At 39.8% G+C, this 18,019-nt stretch overlaps 1 protein-coding gene across 1 annotated transcript in view; it reads right to left on the bottom strand.

Moving 5' to 3' along the window:
* Positions 1-205: 205 nt before the first annotated feature.
* The window catches only part of ZYG11A (zyg-11 family member A, cell cycle regulator), a 36,678-nt gene continuing 18,864 nt past the window's right edge, over positions 206-18,019 (bottom strand). The window contains 9 exon segments of the mRNA XM_036347377.1: positions 206-387; positions 1,999-2,096; positions 2,770-2,831; positions 6,261-6,455; positions 7,358-7,402; positions 7,477-7,638; positions 14,125-14,178; positions 14,277-14,376; positions 15,735-15,799. Of these exon segments, the coding sequence (XP_036203270.1) occupies positions 206-387; positions 1,999-2,096; positions 2,770-2,831; positions 6,261-6,455; positions 7,358-7,402; positions 7,477-7,638; positions 14,125-14,178; positions 14,277-14,376; positions 15,735-15,799 (963 nt within the window).

The following is an 18,019-nucleotide window of genomic DNA, read 5'->3' as shown; positions in this document are numbered from 1 at the left end:
AATCAATGGAAAAAATATCAAGTGAAGATTAACAACAAAAAAATAAAAAAACCAAAAAACGCATATAATCAAAATATACACACAAAAATTTAAAAATAAATTAAAGATGGCCAGCTCATACATTCCAACAATAGGTTTCAACATTCAGTGGCTGACGGGATGAAGATCTGCCTGCCCTTGAGGACCAGAGCACCTCTGAGGCCGCTTAGGTTAAAAAGGGCATTTAACACAAAGGGAGTCTCTGATGATTCGTGAAGTGCATTCTGAAGTCATCAAGAATGGAGGCTGCAGTCTGCTGTGCTTGGGGGTCTGCCTCGTTGTGCTCCTGGATGTCACACAAAAGCTGCAATCCTCCTTCTTCAACTAACATTTTGCAGTATTTGCTGGCTGGAAGAAAATTAAGCAAAAAACTTGATGGACAATTTGGTATTTTAAAGATTCCCAAGTCACCACATTCACCTTTTTGAAGCAAGGGTACAAAGCTTTAAGCCCTCTGACAGAAGAAGTAGTCTAAAATAAGTTCAAAAGGAACAGTCAATTCAAACTCAAATAATGCTTGGCTTGTGTAGTGACCAAACAGATGAGTATTTTAATATGTTTACTTCCAGGCAACTCCATGATTCACATATCTCTAACCTTAGCAAAAAGGGTGAAGAACAAGAACATCTTTTATTACAAGATTAATACAGATTTCAGGTTCAGGCAATATGATGAATTAGATAAGCTGAAGACATCAGATGCTGGATAAAATATAACTGAGAAATATTTAGATGCAAAGTTGAATGTACAAAGTAAAGATAATGTCCAGAAGCCAGATATATAGAGAAGAAAACCCCTAACGTACATAACCTAACCTGCAGCTATTCCGGAGCAGGAAGGGACTGTCAGTTTCAGTAATACAGAAACTTAGATTCTAATTTAGGGAGTTAGACAGAAAATCAGTTCATAAAGTTGGTCCCTCAAAGGACTAGAAAAGACAAGGAATAAGACAATTGAAATACCTTTACACTGGGCTATGAGCCAAGCAATTTTTAAAATACTTTTACCACACGTGCATTTTCCCCTAGTTTGACTATATGTATATATATTGTACATATATACATATACATACATATGTCATTATTCATATGTACATATATACACACATACTTTAGATTTTCAGATGACTCTAAATCTTTTTTTTTTTTGACTCTAAATCTCTTACTCATTCACTTCAATTGTATTTTATCCATAAACTGAAGAAAATTGACATCTGTACCTTAAGTCTTTCCATCTAAGAATAAAGTATGTCTCATTAATTATTTCAGGCTTTTTAAGTTACCTCTTGGTTTTTTTAGTATTAAATTACAGCCTATTTTTCTTTTATAATAAAAGCCAAAAATTTTACAATTATCTTTATTTAGCAAAAGACATAAGCTAAAAATTCTCAAAGGGGAATTTAAAACAGCAAAACATTAATCTAGCTGGGAAACAACAATTGACCCACCCAGCCTCCCACAAATCAGCAGATCTTTGTGTCACTAGAGAGTCTTCATGATAAACTGTTGAGTAAAAAGAGCAAACTATACAATAGAATGCACAGAATTGGCCCATTTTATCTAAAAATATCACATTTATATATAGTACATACTAACTACAGTATGTATATAGAAAAGCATCTAGAATAATAGTTAGAGCTATCAATTTTTAAAAAAATTTTTATGAGTTTGAGTCAAACTGACAACATTTACCAGAGAGCAAGATCTCAAATGCTCCCTATAGCTATCAAGTTATTCTTTGTGCTTGCCTGTGGGAAATAGGCACGTTCTATATTACTTGATACTCACCCCAAATATATTATATAATTTTGTTCCATTTTTAAAACTAATAAACTTTTTTTCATTTTCTTTTTAGAAGGAGTTAAATTAAGGACACAGGTGAACAGTTTTTCCAAATTCCATATTGAACTTAATCATTATACTGAACAATAGCTGCAAAACTACTGTTCTGAATACATACGGTTTTTACTGCAGACATGATACATAGCCCATAGTGCCCAGAGCTGAACCTCTGGTTGCGAGAAGTTGCCAAGGAGAGGAAAAAATGCCTTGAAGGATCTAAAAAGGCACAAAGAAGATGTTCATTCAGAACTGAGGCCAACATCAGGGATATAAGAATAATTTTCAGCATTTCCCCACAGAGACAATTCCTCACTGAGACAGATGTATGACTGAAAATATAATGGGAGCTAGCATTTAAGAAACTGCATTTTTAAGGAGGACCTATGTAATACTTTCAACAATAAAGATTAAAACATAAAAGAAATTGCATTTTTGGCCCTGGTTGGGTAGCTCAATTGGTTACAATGTCATTCCGATACACTACAGTTGTGGGTTCGATCCCTGGTCAGGGCACATACAAAAACCACCCAATGAATGCATAAATAAATGGAATAAAATCAATGTGTGTCTGTGTCTGTCTGCCTGTCTCTCTCCTCTCTCCTTTCCCTTCCAAACTCAATAGGATAAAAACTTAAAAAATAAAAAAGAAATTGTATTCTGTTAAACACTCTGTGCCTTCAATATCTCGTTTCATCCTTTACCCTTGCACCCTGTCAACCTCATTTTACAGATGAGGAAAAGTGAGTGTAAGAAATTTTCTAAAAGTGACTTCCCAATATCACAAAGAAATTGGCTATTTAACTCTATTTTATCACTGCGCCATGGCCTCTACATAGTGAGTCGACTGAGGACAAGCTTTAAGAAGAGCATTACATCATCATGAAATTACCTGTAGGTCACCAATGCTGTCATCTTACAACTTGAACTTGGCCAATTCTGGATGGTTACATACTATACAAAAAGAGAAGCAAGGATTCAAGTATTCCATCATTTTTAAAAGGTCATAATAGGCTGTTTCATTTGTAATTACATATATATTTAAAACAATCACGATTTTCAAATTACAGGCATAACTTACCCAAATTTAGGTACACCTTCTTGCCAAAATATCAATTAGGTAAACCATTAGATATGTAGAATATGAACAAAGTCATGTGGAAAACAATGCCATAAAAAGGGGCTTCTGTTTAAAGATGGAGACCTGACCATGCACCCACTCCTTCCCTCAATCCTGTGTACAGAATACTAATGCTTTAAAATAAAAGGTAAACACACAAAGAACCAAGCAGATGGAGAAGGATAACTGGTTCCACAGATCTAGCACTGGGGAAGATTAAAAAACAACGCAACTTGAACAGAAACGCTGAAGGGATTTAAAAATTTGGCACCACAAGAATTTCAGGAAGATTAGAGGTGGGGTTAAAAATAAGAGATTGGTTAAAAGGTACCAAAGAATCAAGACTCCCAGATCTCCTTCATCCTCCTGTACTAGGCAACCCATGAACATTTAAGGGTGGCATTACCATGCTAAAAACAGAGGCTGAAGTGATAATCCTATCCTATCCTATACAATAAAAGGCTAATATGCAAATAGACCAAACGGCAGAACTGAACCAGTTGCTATGATGTGCACTGACCACCAGGGCACGTGCGCGAGGAACATGGCAAGTGATAGCCACAGCAGGATGATGGAGCAGGTGAGCGGGGGCGCCAGACCAAGGCAGGGCACTGGTCACTGTTATCGGAGCGAGCCTCTGGAGGTTACTGAAAATTCTTTGCTCCCACGTGCTGCAGTCCCACCTGGCACCCATACCCACTGCCAGCACCGGCCCCACTCGCACCCACAGCCAGCGCTGGAGCCACCGCTTGCACCCACTACTGGCACCTGGCGCCAGTCCTGATCGCTTGGTGCCGTCAGCGGGTACACGTGGTGGCTGCTGGCCCCAATTGCCCTGGGGGCTTCTCTACTTCCCCCTGCTCCTAAGGGGTGATTGGGGCAGCAGCCGCTGCTCACACCCACTGACCCACTGATGGCACCAGCCCCACTCGCACCTGCTGCTGGTGCTGGCCCCAATCACTCTGCATTATCAGCTGGTGTGAGCAGGGCCATCGCTGTCAACGGGTGGGAGCAGCAGTGGCGGGAACAGGGCTGCTGGCAGACAGGGGACGGGGGTCGGCGGGAGGGGCCAGGCAGGGGTGTGGAGGATGGGCCGAGACCCGCCCCTGTGCCCACCGCAGCCTCGCAGCCCACAGTTCCTTTCAAGGTGAATGAATTCATGCACTGGGCCCCTAATCTAAATATAAAATACTGAGACTCCCCTGCCCTCAACTGTCTTCCTCTAGTGGGCTTCAGACTGTTGGCAGTCAAGCTTACAGTTTTTAATCAGGAGAATAAAAGATTCTTCTTCAGATAAATCCCAACCAGTTCAGGACAAAAGATCTAATGACACTGACACTGAGGCACAATTAATCCAGATCACTCTATAAAGCCCGCAGTTGACAAGTTCTATTCATCAGCACACAGCTTCCTGAACAGCTCCACTCTTAGGTATGAATGGACAGCTGAGGATTGCCATACACTAAGAAAATCTGTAACATCAAGGAACAGAAATGGGAAAAAAGACCAACTTGAAGGAAACAGAGACCTTGGAAGAAGATAAAATCTTTTTAAAAAAATATATTTTACTGATTTTTTACAGAGAGGAAGGGAGAGGGATAGAGAGTTAGAAACATCAATGAGAGAGAAACATCGATCAGCTGCCTCCTGCATACCCCCTCCTCCATATCCCCGCAACCAAGTTACTAGTACATGCCCTTGACTGGAATGGAACCCGGGACCCTTCAGTCTGCAGGCCGAAGCTCTATCCCAGGGGTGGGCAAACTTTTTGACTAGAGGGCCACAATGGGGTCTTAAACTGGAACAGAGGACCGCACAAAAGCATGGATGGAGTGTTAGTGTTCACTAATATAAATTCAAAGTAAACATCATTACATAAAAGGGGAAAGTCTTTTTTTTTTTTTTAGTTTTATTCATTTCATACGGGCTGGATCCGCAGGCTGTAGTTTGCCCACGGCTGCTCTATCCACTGAGCCAAACAGAGCCAAACCGGTCAGGGCAGAAGATAAAATCTTAAAACCACTAAACTATCAGTAATACCTTTAAAGAGATAATAGGGGTTCTTTGGAAATTTAAATTATAATAGCAAAAATGCAAAATCCAATAGAAGCTGAAATAGATTTTTTTTAATGATAAATAGGGTGATAAGAAAAGATGAATCTGTCAGGATCAACATTTCCTGCCCCTGGGGGGGGGGCCCTCCCCCGCCCAAAAAAAAAAATGAGGAGAGAGGGATGGTAGGAAGGAAAGAAGGGAGGAAGAAATTCCCTAGAACTGAAGGAGAGAGGGATCGGGAAAGAAAGGAAGAAATTTCCCAGAACTGCAAGAAATGAGCTCAGGACCCCTAACTGGCCAAACATTACAGATGAAAATATACCCACACCGAGGGAACACCCCTGTGATTTCCAAACACCGAGAACAAAAATCTTAAAGCTTTCAAAGTTAAAGATAAAAGGTCAATGACTTAAAAATCCCGAAGGGAAACTATTTCAAAACTAAAATTCTATACTCAGAATAAGGTCTCAAATTTTCTATTTCACGCATCTCTTCTTAAGGAGCTACTGGAGGATGTGGTCCAACAGAATGAGGGAGTACACCAAAATACAGGCAGGCATGCAATCCAGGAAACAGGAAATCCAATACTAGAGAGACCAAAGAATTTCTAGAAGGATAGTAAAGGAATATCCTGGTTGACAATAGTATAGCAGATATAAAAAACAAATGAACAAATAAAAAACAGACCAGATGACAGACAGAGAGGCTCTGGGCAAGAAGTGTCTGAGAAGATGAAGTGGATGGAATATATTTGAATGTACAAAAGGAGATTTGTACTTGGGAGTATAAGGAAGGATGTGCATAGGGACAGTGAGAAAAAGAAACTTCATTTTATAGAATGGGAAAATGAACTGATAGAGAATGCCTAAATTTGCAAAGTGCAAAGTCAAGAAGGAGCAATATATCATTTAGAGATAGGAGGTAAATACCAAAAGAAATAGCTTTAAAAAGAGCTGAATGTGAGAGTTAGAATTAGCTATATACACAATGCTTGCATGTAACTTTTTTATAAAAGGAAAAATGCAACAAAATGTTAGTAGAGATTAGCTTTGTAGGGTAGGGTATGCATGATTTATAATATTTTCTTTATACTTTCCCGTGTTTCTCACTTTCTACAATGAATACATGTTTCTAAAACTCTTGTATCTGGAAAAACAGGTTTTCTCTAAGAGATTATGCAGGGCTTTGTAGAGGAATGGCTCTTGTACCAGATCTTGGAGAAGAGTAGTCCTCTGAAGGTCACAGGACACCCAGGGCTGTTTGTCAGATGCCAGGTGGGCTATGACGCCTGCAGCGAAATAGCTGACTTCCATTGCTGTGCTATGGAGCAAGACGCTGATATGCTTCACCACATCTTTGGTCACCAGCTCGGAAGAGAGTTCTCTGACTTCAGCTACATTGTTCTACAGGTCACATGGAGCAGACAATATCAGAGACAGGAAAGGAGGACAGAATCAGGAACTGGCTACTCTCCCTCTCCTAGTGCTCAGATCAAATACATTGGCAACACTTAGTTCCATCCTGCTCCCTCTCAATGCAGCTTAATACCCACAATCCCACCCCCTGATGAGGATGATCAGCAATAACAACTGAGTAAGCACTTACTATGTGCCAGGCACTGAACTAGATAAACAAAAATGTCTTTTTATCTACCTTGTCATAACGTAGAAATCTGACATTCAGTAAGACTAACTTGGCTGGTTAACACTAACACCTGGTTGAACTAGAATATAAATCCAGGCCTGACTCAAATACGAAACATTCCTAGGGGTCTACTATATGTTTTATTAGCTTGAAATTCAACAGTAATAATAGAAGGCAGGTAGTTCTTTTTTTTATATAGCGTATTCATTTTCTATGCTGTGTAACAAATTGCCACAAACTCAGTGGCTTAAAACAACACACATTTTTCTCTCAGTTTCTGTGGGTCATGAGCCCAGGCATGGCTTGGCTGGGTCCTCTACTCTTGAGGTCTCACAAGGCTGCCATCCAAGTGTCAGTTGGGCAGCATTCGCATCTAGCCCTTGCTGCGCCACCAGATGACTGCAGCTACGAGTAACTCCACATGAGACCGCCCGACAACTGAGTTCAAACTGTTGACCCACAGATTCATAAGTAAATAAAATGGCTGTTTTAAGCTGTAGTCTGTTCAAAGCAATAGATGAATGATATACAATGGTATTTAGATTAAACAAGTTAATGCATGTCAATGCTTACAAAAGTGCCTAGCATATAATAGGTACGACATAAATGTTAGATTTCTGATTTCTTAAGTAATTAGAATCAACTCAAAACAAAACCTTACCAAAAGTCCAAGTACTTTGCTTTGTATTGGTGATCCTGAAAAAGTCTGTTAAAAGAATATATAGTTACTTTATCATGAAGAAAAGAACTTTACATATAAACTCAGTCTTGAATTACTACCTCCAAAACTTGAATGAAGACTGCCAATCCTTGATTTTCCATAAAGTGTTTGCAGGCAACTGGAGACTCATCTGTAAGATTCCAAAGTGCTTTCAAAGCAAACAAGAGGGTGACATCATCTAAATTCTCAGTAGTCTTTTGTTTTACTATTGCTAGAAGTTCCTACAAACAAAGAGACAGGGAGTGAGATGCCCTAATGACTAACTCAATTCCATTAAAAGAAAAGCCACAGTTAAGAAAAGGTATAGGATCAAATCAAACCAAATAACAAGTTCTACTACTTAAAAGCTTTGTGACCCGTTTTTCCCTATAAAATGAATTATACCTATCTCCTAGGGTTTTTATGAGGATTAAATGGAAAAAAAATTGAAGTTTAATGAGCACTTCAATCTAGTTCTTGGTGCTTATTAATAAATCTATAGTCAAGTATGTATTAGCTTTCCATTATTCATTTATTGAGAATGTCTAGTCATCACCTTCTGGAAGTCAGACATTTATTCAGATAAGAGAGACAAATCAAAACAACGGTTTTTCTCAACTACATAAAATAAATTTAAATTTTGGTAAATGCTCTGAAGGAAATACATTAAAGAATTTACTTAGAGCCCTAGCTGGTTTGGCTCAATGGATAGAGCATCAGCCTGCATACTAAAGGGTTCAATTCCAGTCAAGGGCACATGTCCAAATTGTGGGCTCAATCCCCAGTAGGGGACATGCAGGAGGCAGCCGATGAATGATTCTCTCTCATCATTGATGTTTCTGTCTCTCTCCCTCTCCCTTCCTCTCTGAAATCAATAAAATAATAATTTGTTTAAAAAAGAATTTACTTCGAAAACATGGGAGAAAGGAGCCTCCATACTGAGAAGGGTTAGCTAGCTAGCTTAATTAGGCACACAGGAAGAGGGGGTCCAGGAAGGACAGAGGTATCTTTGGCCTGAGCAATTAAAACAACCCTAGGTAGAGCAAAAGCAGCCCTGATCTAAAAAGGAGACATATATAAAACTTTAGACAATAAATTTTAAAAAAAGAGAAAAGCCTAAGGAAGTAGAGGACTAATTCACACTAAGAACTATGTCTTGAATCCTTTTCTCTTTGCAATTAATAAAAATAAATGTCAAACACACACATACCAAAAAAAGCGCAGCCCTGACCTGAGTCGCTGGGAGAGCCACAAGGAATAATAAAACATCTCCAGCCAAGACAACTGAGAGCCATAAAGGAGATAAAATTCAACTCCAACAACCTGAACAGGTAAGATAGATATGTGAAGGGCTTTGAGCTCTGAAACTAATACTACGTAGCAGAATGACCAAATGAGGAAAGCAAGGGGTTCCTAAATTAAGGAAAGGTCCAATTAGAAACGGTCAGGTCCAGACAAAAAACTGCTGCCTTTGTAAACCCGGAGACAAAGAGATTCAGCAGATTTCAGATTTTTCCCCATGAGAGAGAGAGAGAGAGAGAGAGAGGAAGCAGGCTTTTCTCCTTTGGGTATTCTCCCTGCCTAGATGGAATTTGTATATGCTTCCAATAAACATTTGCATTTTTATTAAAAAATCTTAGTCCGAGAGTTTATTCTTCAAACTTCATGAGGACAAGGACCCACAAAAGAATCTGCACCCTCAACCCCACGTTTCAATACCAAGGTAATATATCAACTGAGACAAAAGAAAAAGAGGTTGCCAACCAGGAAAGGAATGGGAACACAGAGAAGAGGTGGGGGGAGAGCCTATGCCAGGCAAAGAAAAAGGGTGCTGTTCCAGGCCACTGAACAGTCAGTATGGCTAGAGGGTAAAACTAACATAACCATTATGTCCCTAATAGTTTGAAAGAAACCATTGGCTCTCATTAACAGATATTCCAACATACCATTTCAGTTCAGAACATTTCTGGACATAGTTAAGCTGGTATTTATGCTTTCTTTCAAGCATATTAGAATATCATGTGAGAGGAAAAAGACAGCCATTGTCAAGTAACCAGTAAATGAAAAATACATAAAATATAACAGCACGAAACAAATCAGAATATCTGTTTTCAGAAGGAATGAGGTGATCTCAAATATTTTACCCAACTAAGATAGAATATATAAAGAGAGTTCATTGCAAAAATAAAGCTGTGAGAGCCAAGATAATATAAGCAAGGCACACAACACTGGTAGCCATCACCTAGACCAGGGGTCATCAAACTACGGCCCGCGGGCCACATGCAAATACAAATATTGTATTTGTTCCCGTTTTGTTTTTTTACTTCAAAATAAGATATGTGGGGGAGAACCAAGATGGCGGCATAGGTAAACACCAGAGAATGCTGCCTCACACAACCACTTCAAAAATACAACTAAAAGATGGAACGGACATCACCCAGAACCACAGGAAAGCTGGCTGCGGGGAAATTCTTCAACTAGAAGGAAAGAGAACAGCATACCGTGACTCAGAGGGGGCTCAGTGTGGAAAATACAAAGGTGCGGAGGTGTGCGCGGAGCGGGCTGGTGGCTGAGGGCGCGGTTGTCGGTTTCAATCCGGAGGGAGGCTCAGGCCCTGAGCTCCAGTTCTGGGCGAGTCTCTAGGGATCCAGACTCAAACAGGAGAAGCGGGACTGTCTGGCATCGGTTGGAACGAGGGCAGCTTTCTCTCCAAGGTTTGCAGCGGTTGCTGGGACTCTGAGAGGCAGAGCCCCCGGGACGGGACTGAGAGCAGCCATAACTGCTCCCCCCACCCGCCCTGTTGATCCCGTGCGACCCGCCCCTCCCCGCCCAAGCCCTGCACAGAGCCATTTGCCGGATAGCCTCAGGCAAAGGCTAGATTAGCACCTCCCCAGAGGACAGAAGTTTTCCCACTGCAGACACAGCTGATTCTCACAGCCAGTTGGTCTGGAGGTCAAATCCCCCCAGTATTAACTACAACAATCAAGGCTTAACTACAACAAGACTGCGCACAAAGACCACTAGGGGGTGCACCAAGAAAGCATAAAAAATGCGGAGACAAAGAAACAGGACAAAATTGTCAATGGAAGATATAGAGTTCAGAACCACACTTTTAAGGTCTCTCAAGAACTGTTTAGAAGCCGCCGATAAACTTAATGAGATCTACAAGAAATCTAATGAGACCCTCGATGTTATGATAAAGAACCAACTAGAAATTAAGCATACACGGACTGAAATAAAGAATACTATACAGACTCCCAACAGCAGACCAGAGGAGCGCAAGAATCAAGTCAATGATTTGAAATGCGAAGAAGCAAAAAACACCCAACCGGAAAAGCAAAATGAAAAAAGAATCCGAAAATACGACGATAGTGTAAGGAGCCTCTGGGACAGCTTCAAGCGTACCAACATCAGAATTATAGGGGTGCCAGAAGATGAGAGACAGCAAGATATTGAAAACCTATTTGAAGAAATAACGACAGAAAACTTCCCCCACCTGGTGAAAGAAATAGACTTACAGGTCCAGGAAGCGCAGAGAACCCCAAACAAAAGGAATCCAAAGAGGACCACACCAAGACACATCATAATTAAAATGCCAAGAGCAAAAGACAAAGAGAGAATCTTAAAAGCAGCAAGAGAAAGAAACTCAGTTACCTACAAGGGAATACCCATACGACTGTCAGCTGATTTCTCAACAGAAACTTTGCAGGCCAGAAGGGAGTGGCAAGAAATATTCAAAGTGATGAATACCAAGAACCTACAACCAAGATTACTTTATCCAGCAAAGCTATCATTCAGAAGTGAAGGTTAGATAAAGAGCTTCACAGATAAGGAAAAGCTAAAGGAGTTCATCACCACCAAACCAGTATTATATGAAATGCTGAAAGGTATCCTTTAAGAAGAGGAGGAAGAAGAAAAAGGTAAAGAAACAAATTATGAACAACAAATATGCATCTATCAACAAGTGAATCTAAGAATCAAGTGAATAAATAATCTGATGAACAGAATGAACTGGTGATTATAATAGAATCAGGGACATAGAAAGGGAATGGACTGACTATTCTTTGGAGGGAAAGGGGTGTGGGAGATGCGGGAAGAGACTGGACAAAAATCGAGCACCTATGGATGAGGACAGTGGGTGGGGAGTGAGGGCGGAGGGTGGGGTGGGAACTGGAAGGAGGGGAGTTATGGGGGGGGGGGAAGAGGAACAAATGTAATAATCTGAACAATAAAGATTTAATAATAATAAAAAAAGAAAATATGGAAAAAAGAAAAAAAAAATAAGATATGTGCAGTGTGCATAGGAATTTGTTCATAGTTTTTTTTTAAAAACTATAGTCTGGCCCTTCAACGGCCTGAGGGACAGTGAACTGGCCCCCTGTTTAAAAAGTCTGAGGACCCCTGACCTAGACAGTCAATAGAGTGAAGGGTAGCAAGACAAGGGAGGGAGCAGGGGACGTGAGGCTGACCCTGAAAGTAACGACTGTGGCCAAGCCTAAGGTTAGATGTTTTACATATTTTACCTTAATGATACTCAGAAATACAGTCTCACTCCTATGACAGAGTCTGTTTTTCAGATGAAGCTAGCTTTCAGATGAAGAATCTGAGGCACAAAGATAAGTGACTTATCTAAGCTCTTCTGGCTTGTGGCTGAAAATCTGGTTTGTTCTCTTCTAAAGCCGGAACAACCTAAAACTATTTCTCCAAGAACTACAGTGCTATTCTTCCCTCTGTGTCACTTTCCGTACTTGCTCCCTATCTATATCCATAGCTTTATTTCTCCACCTCTACCTCTACTCCTGTTATCATTCCCAACAACTTCAATGTTCCTCCATCACATCATCTTGGCAAAACTCCTACCTTGGTTAAATCCTACTTCATGCCCCATCCCCAAAATTCTGAATATTGAAAAAGATGTGCTTGAGCCTCCCTTTCATTATCTCACAAAAAATTTCAAAAGGGTATTTCATTGTCCCTGGCAATCCTATATTTCTCAATGAGTTTTCTCTAAAGACTACTATTTCATAATTCTCTCTCCTCAAACTGTAATCACTATCTCTTTACTTTTCTCACTTGATCACTTTATCTAATTTTTTTTTTTTACTGTGTTTTCCTAATTTAATTTTTCAAAATCTGATGGCAACTGTTGCTTGCTCTTGTGTTTTAGTGAATGACTTTTTGTTTCCTTGTGTAAAATCCCTTTAGATATGGAGATAACAGCTTCATAAACAGAGCAAGTGCTGGGGGGTTTTCAAGGATGAGTCAGAGCTGGTGATTCAGGCATGAAGATGATTCAGGCATTTTCCTATCCACTCACCCACCCATCCATCCATCCATCCATCCATCCACCCATCCACTCACCCACCCATCCATCCACTCACCCACCCATCCATCCACCCACCCACCCACCCATCCCCACTTTATCTAATTTTTCACTGAGAACTATAACTATTCTTCCTAAAAACACCTACCAACCTACTTGTACTTGCATCGATGTATCTGTCATCCTTTCTGCTCCAATCTAAAGCCAAGAGGTTTACTTCTGCTCTATATACAATTCCTATACACACACAAAGATTTAACACCAAAATTATTTCCTTCTATCTTGCCTTTTGCTATCTATTTTTCCCTCTTTTCAAAAATAGTCCTATGATCATAAAATACAAATATCACATGATCTCACTTATATATGTAATCTAACGAACAAAATAAATTGACAAACAAAATAAATCCAGAGACATGGAAGCATGCAGCAGACTGACGATTCTCAGAAAGAAGGGGGGCGGGGGGGGGGGGGATTAATCAAAGAACGTATATGTATATATGCATTACCCATGGACACAAACAATAATGAGGTGAAGGCCTGGGGAGGGGGCGGAGCTGGGGAGGAGAGGGCCAATGGGGATAAAAATACTTTCAACAATAAAGAGAATTTTTTTTTCTTATATTTTATTGATTTTAGAGAGGAAGGGAGAGGGAGAGAGAGAGAGATAGAAACATCAATGATGAGAGAGAATCATTGATTGGCTGCCTCCTGCACGTCCCCCCCTGGGGATCGAGCCCACAACCCAGGCATGTGCCCTTGGCTGGACTCGAACCTGGGACCCTTCAGTCCCCAAGCCGACATTCTATCCACTGAGCCAAACCAGCTAGGGCTAAAGAGAATTTTTTTAAAAAAAACAAAACTATATATTTGAAAAAAGCCAATAACCCAGAATATAAGGCTATGCATAGACAGTTCTCAGGATATAAAATTCTTAAATTAAAAAAAAAAAAAAAGGTTCAAGCCTCATCTTAAAATAAGTGCAAAAGAAAACAATGTATATTTTTATGTAAATAATGTTAGCATAATGAGCAAACTCTTAAGTTACTGATTTATTAAAATTGTGATATAAGTTTGTGGGGTTGAGGGTGGAGGTAATTTGTAGAAATATATACAGAAGAGCTAAGTTCTTATTTACCATAGCAGTAGAATCACTAGATAACATCTAAAACTAATCACTCAAGAATTCACAAAAAAAGTTTTTTAATTGCAGTTACTAAATAAGCATTTTATTCAGAGATGTGAAGGTAAATACCACAAGAAAAAGCTGTAACAGTAATTTCTTCTGAGGAGCAGGTCTTACAGATTTTTCATTTTTTAGGCCTTATAGAATGATCTGATTTTATAAAGTATGTTCATAAATTACTTTCACTGAAAAAAATGGTAAAAGTGACAAACAACCTACCTTAACTGCCCTGAGGAGCTCGTCTTTAAGTTGTGCAGTTTGCTCACTTGAGAGCTGTAAGCAAACAAAAAGCTGACAGTGAAATATCAGATCTCCATCAAAGCTCCATCAGAACTAAGGGGAAAGAGATCTTGCCTTTAGCAATCACATACCTGCAAGGCCAGAATAGAGGTGATGCTCACTGCCATTGTTTGCATCTTGGGGTTTTCATGCTTACAGAGCCATCTCATCACAAATTTGGCAGCATCAAACCTGAAAAGCAGTAATTTTCTCACAATAAAGTTTGTAAAACTGTATATGAGGAAAGAAACCACTTAACCTACCCCTATAATCCTGTAATAAAAAGTCTCAACTTCTATAGCCTCAGCTATGAAAACCAAGAGCATTTGGCAAAAAGAGATCAGAAGAAGACAGCATGCAAATAAGAATGTGAGCAAAATGCACAGGATTCAAAGAAAGATGAGCAGATTTAAGAAAGATTTATTGTACCCTAGTCAGTTTGGCTCAGTAGATAGAGCATTGGCCTGCGGACTGACCAGGTTTGATTCTGGTCAAGGGCACATGCCCAGGTTGCAGGCTTGATCCCCAGTAGGGAGTATGGAGAAGGCAGCCAATCAATGATTCTCTCTCATCATTGATGTTTCTATCTCTCTCTCCCTCTCCCTTCCTCTCTGAAATAAAAAAAAAGAAAGATTTCTTTTCTAGCATTCAGTTTCTACTATGATGAGCCTGAAAAAGAAGTTCCAAGAGAAGTAGTAATTTGTAATCTGAACTGTAGACACAGCAAGCAAATCAATTTAGCTAGAGAGAATTCACACCCTTTTATAGGGGCAGCCGTTCTTCAGCTCTGATCATTTAGGAGTGTAGTAGACTGAGTTAAGAAAGATCCTCCAAGTTTTCAAGAGAAGGTAGAAACAGAGATTTTTTTTTTTTTTTAATGAGGAGAACCACTTTCCCTATTGTATTTTTAAAAGTCAACTCCCATTGCAAGTACACATTTTCAATTAGATTTGTGAATGGCTTAGCCTATCCCAGCACCCATAAGCCACAGGCTTTGTTCATGAGAAACTAAGCTGTTGGCAGCAACTATTATAAATGTTTTTGAACTCATGAATCTGAGAGATTACAAAGGCTTCAATAGGAATCCCTATGGAGTCTAGGATGAGGATGTTTTAAAATTACTATCAATAAAATAATAACGAAAAGAATGAGCAATGTTTAGAACAACCTGTACTTCTTAAGCGAGGCACTGTTTTAAGTTCTTCACAAACATTATATCTAATCCTCATAAGTCACATTTTACAAATGAGAAAACTCAGGCACAGATCATGAAAGGGCTACAGCTTGAATTAAAGTATGTTTGACTCTCTGGAGCCCCAGGTTTTACTACTCTGAAGCTCTGAACTGAAATCACATTTAGGGAAATGACATTTGCAGACAAGGTACTTCCAATCACCTCTGGGGAAGAGGCTCAACAGAGCATTCTCCCCAAACACCGAACCCCAGCCTTAATCAGACCCTCCTTGCTAAGCTAATAACCCAAAAGCCAACAATGCTCAGAGTGACACTGGCCAACACCCCAAAATCAAATGATCAAAATTTATACTTGCCTGTCAAATGGAACATCCACAAGAATCCTGGCATTGGTTAAGGAGAGAAGACAATTCTTTTGCAACTTTAAGGGAATAAAGAAAATTAATTTTGAGTAAATGTGTACTCGATTCTAAGGGTTCTATGCATTTGGAAGGTGCTACCAATGAGCCTTTCTGTGCACCTGGCCCTCTCCAAGTTCTTCATTTAACCTTACCAATAAACTCTATCACATGCACCTTTGCCTAAAGAACAATCCTCCCCCCCCTCTTTCTTGGGGAGGGGGGGGCACTAAAGTGGCTGCATGTATGTCAGTCCCAATCAATTATCTGAAGCCTAGTGCATCTACTAATCGATGTCTACACCATATCCAATAACTACTAGGATCTATGCTAGAACTTCTACTTTCTACATAAGACTGGTAGGGGTTGAACTGGGCCTTTACAGATAGGAAAAGAAGAAGGCCTCCTGGGAAAGCTACAGAAATAGAGAAATGTAACATGTCTTTGAAAAGCCATGAGGAGGCCAGTATGACAAAAATATAGTGTATGAGGCAGGTCAGAAACCTGAAATGCCAACAGGAACTAGGCAGTAACATAAACAAGTGAAGGAGGTTGAGTGTGAAATAACAGGAGAGTGGTAGGAATAATGACAAACTGGGCGATTCACGCCCTCTTATAAGGGCAGTTGTTACTCAGCCCCAACTGACAACTGCCATGCAGAACTTAAGACTGAATTGAGGCCCGGCAGCACAACGGCGGTGGCGGCACCTCAGAGCTGGTGGTCAGCTGTCCTGCTGCCATTGCGTCTTCTGCGCAGGGCTTCATAGGATCACATTAACAAAAGCATGATGGAGTTTTATGAGTCAACGTATTTTATTGTTCTTATTCCTTCATAGTTACTACAGTAATTTTCCTCTTCTTCTGGCTTTTCATGAAAGAAACATTATATGATGAAGTTCTTCCAAAACAGAAGAGAGAACAAAAGCTATTCCTACCAGAACAGATAAAAAGAAGGCAGAACAGATAAAGAAGAAAAAGAAAGAAATCCAGAATGGGAGCCTTCATGAATCCGGTTCTGAGAGTGTACCCTGGGACTTTAAATTATCTGATGCCTTGGCTGTAGAAGATGAGCAACTTGTACCTGTTCCACTGAATGTGGTTGAAACTTCTAGTGGTGTTAGAGGAAGACAAAAAGAAGGAAAAGAAACACAAGCCTGTACTAGAAGAGCAGGTCACCAAAGAAAGTGATGTATCAAAGATTCCAAGCAAAAAAGTAGAACCTGTCCCAGTTACTAAACGACCTCCCCCCCCTCCAACACCCCCTCACCCCCCTGAAGCAGCTGCCTCAAAGAAGAAACCAGGACAGAAGTCTAAAAATGGAAGCGGTATTACAGTCTACTTAACTTTATTGGATGATAGTATTTGCTTTTAATAACTTTAGAGCTTGAAATTCACACCTAATAAAGTATTAGATGTGCATACAAAATGTTAAAAAAAAAAGACTGAATTGAGAAGGATCTTCCAACTTTTTAAGAGAAAGTAGAAATGGAGAAAGATTTTAATGAAGACCACCTTTTTTGTTCTATTTTAAGTACACATTTCATCAGTCTGACAAATTTATACAGCTGTGTAACCACTACCCCCACACCACCATCATAATCAAGGAAAAAAACTATATCACCACAGAGAGCTCCCCTTTGCCCCTTCTCATCAATCCTGGCCTTGCAAACCCCAGCCCCGGAAAATTACACTGACATCACACTTTAGTCTGTTCTAAGTTCTCACATAAATGAAATAATATAATATCTACTCTTTTGTGTCTGGCTTTTTGCTCAGCATATAATATTTTTGAGATTCATCCATGTACTTCAACCAGTATTCATTCCTTTTTACTGCCAATATGTGTATTTCCTCATATGAATATATCATAATTGTTTATTCACCTGCTGTTGGACATTTGGGAAGTTTTCAGTTTTGGGGGATTATGAATAAAGATATTATGAACAGCCGAAACCGGTTTGGCTCAGTGGATAGAGCGTCGGCCTGCGGACTGAAAGGTCCCAGGTTCGATTCCGGTCAAGGGCATGTACCTGGGTTGCGGGCATATCCCCAGTAGGAGATGTGCAGGAGGCAGCTGATCGATGTTTCTCTCTCATCGATGTTTCTAACTCTCTATCTCTCTCCCTTCCTCTCTGTAAAAAATCAATAAAATATATTTTAAAAAAAAAAGATATTATGAACAGTTGTGTGTAAGTGTTTATATGGATATATACTTTCCTTTCTCTAAGAGTAGGATGACTGGG

Source organism: Myotis myotis, unplaced genomic scaffold (assembly GCF_014108235.1).
Source record: "Myotis myotis isolate mMyoMyo1 unplaced genomic scaffold, mMyoMyo1.p scaffold_m19_p_2, whole genome shotgun sequence".
Lineage (NCBI taxonomy): Eukaryota > Metazoa > Chordata > Mammalia > Chiroptera > Vespertilionidae > Myotis > Myotis myotis.
The sequence above is the reverse complement of the archived record's forward strand: the minus strand, read 5'-3'. Positions and strand labels throughout refer to the sequence as shown.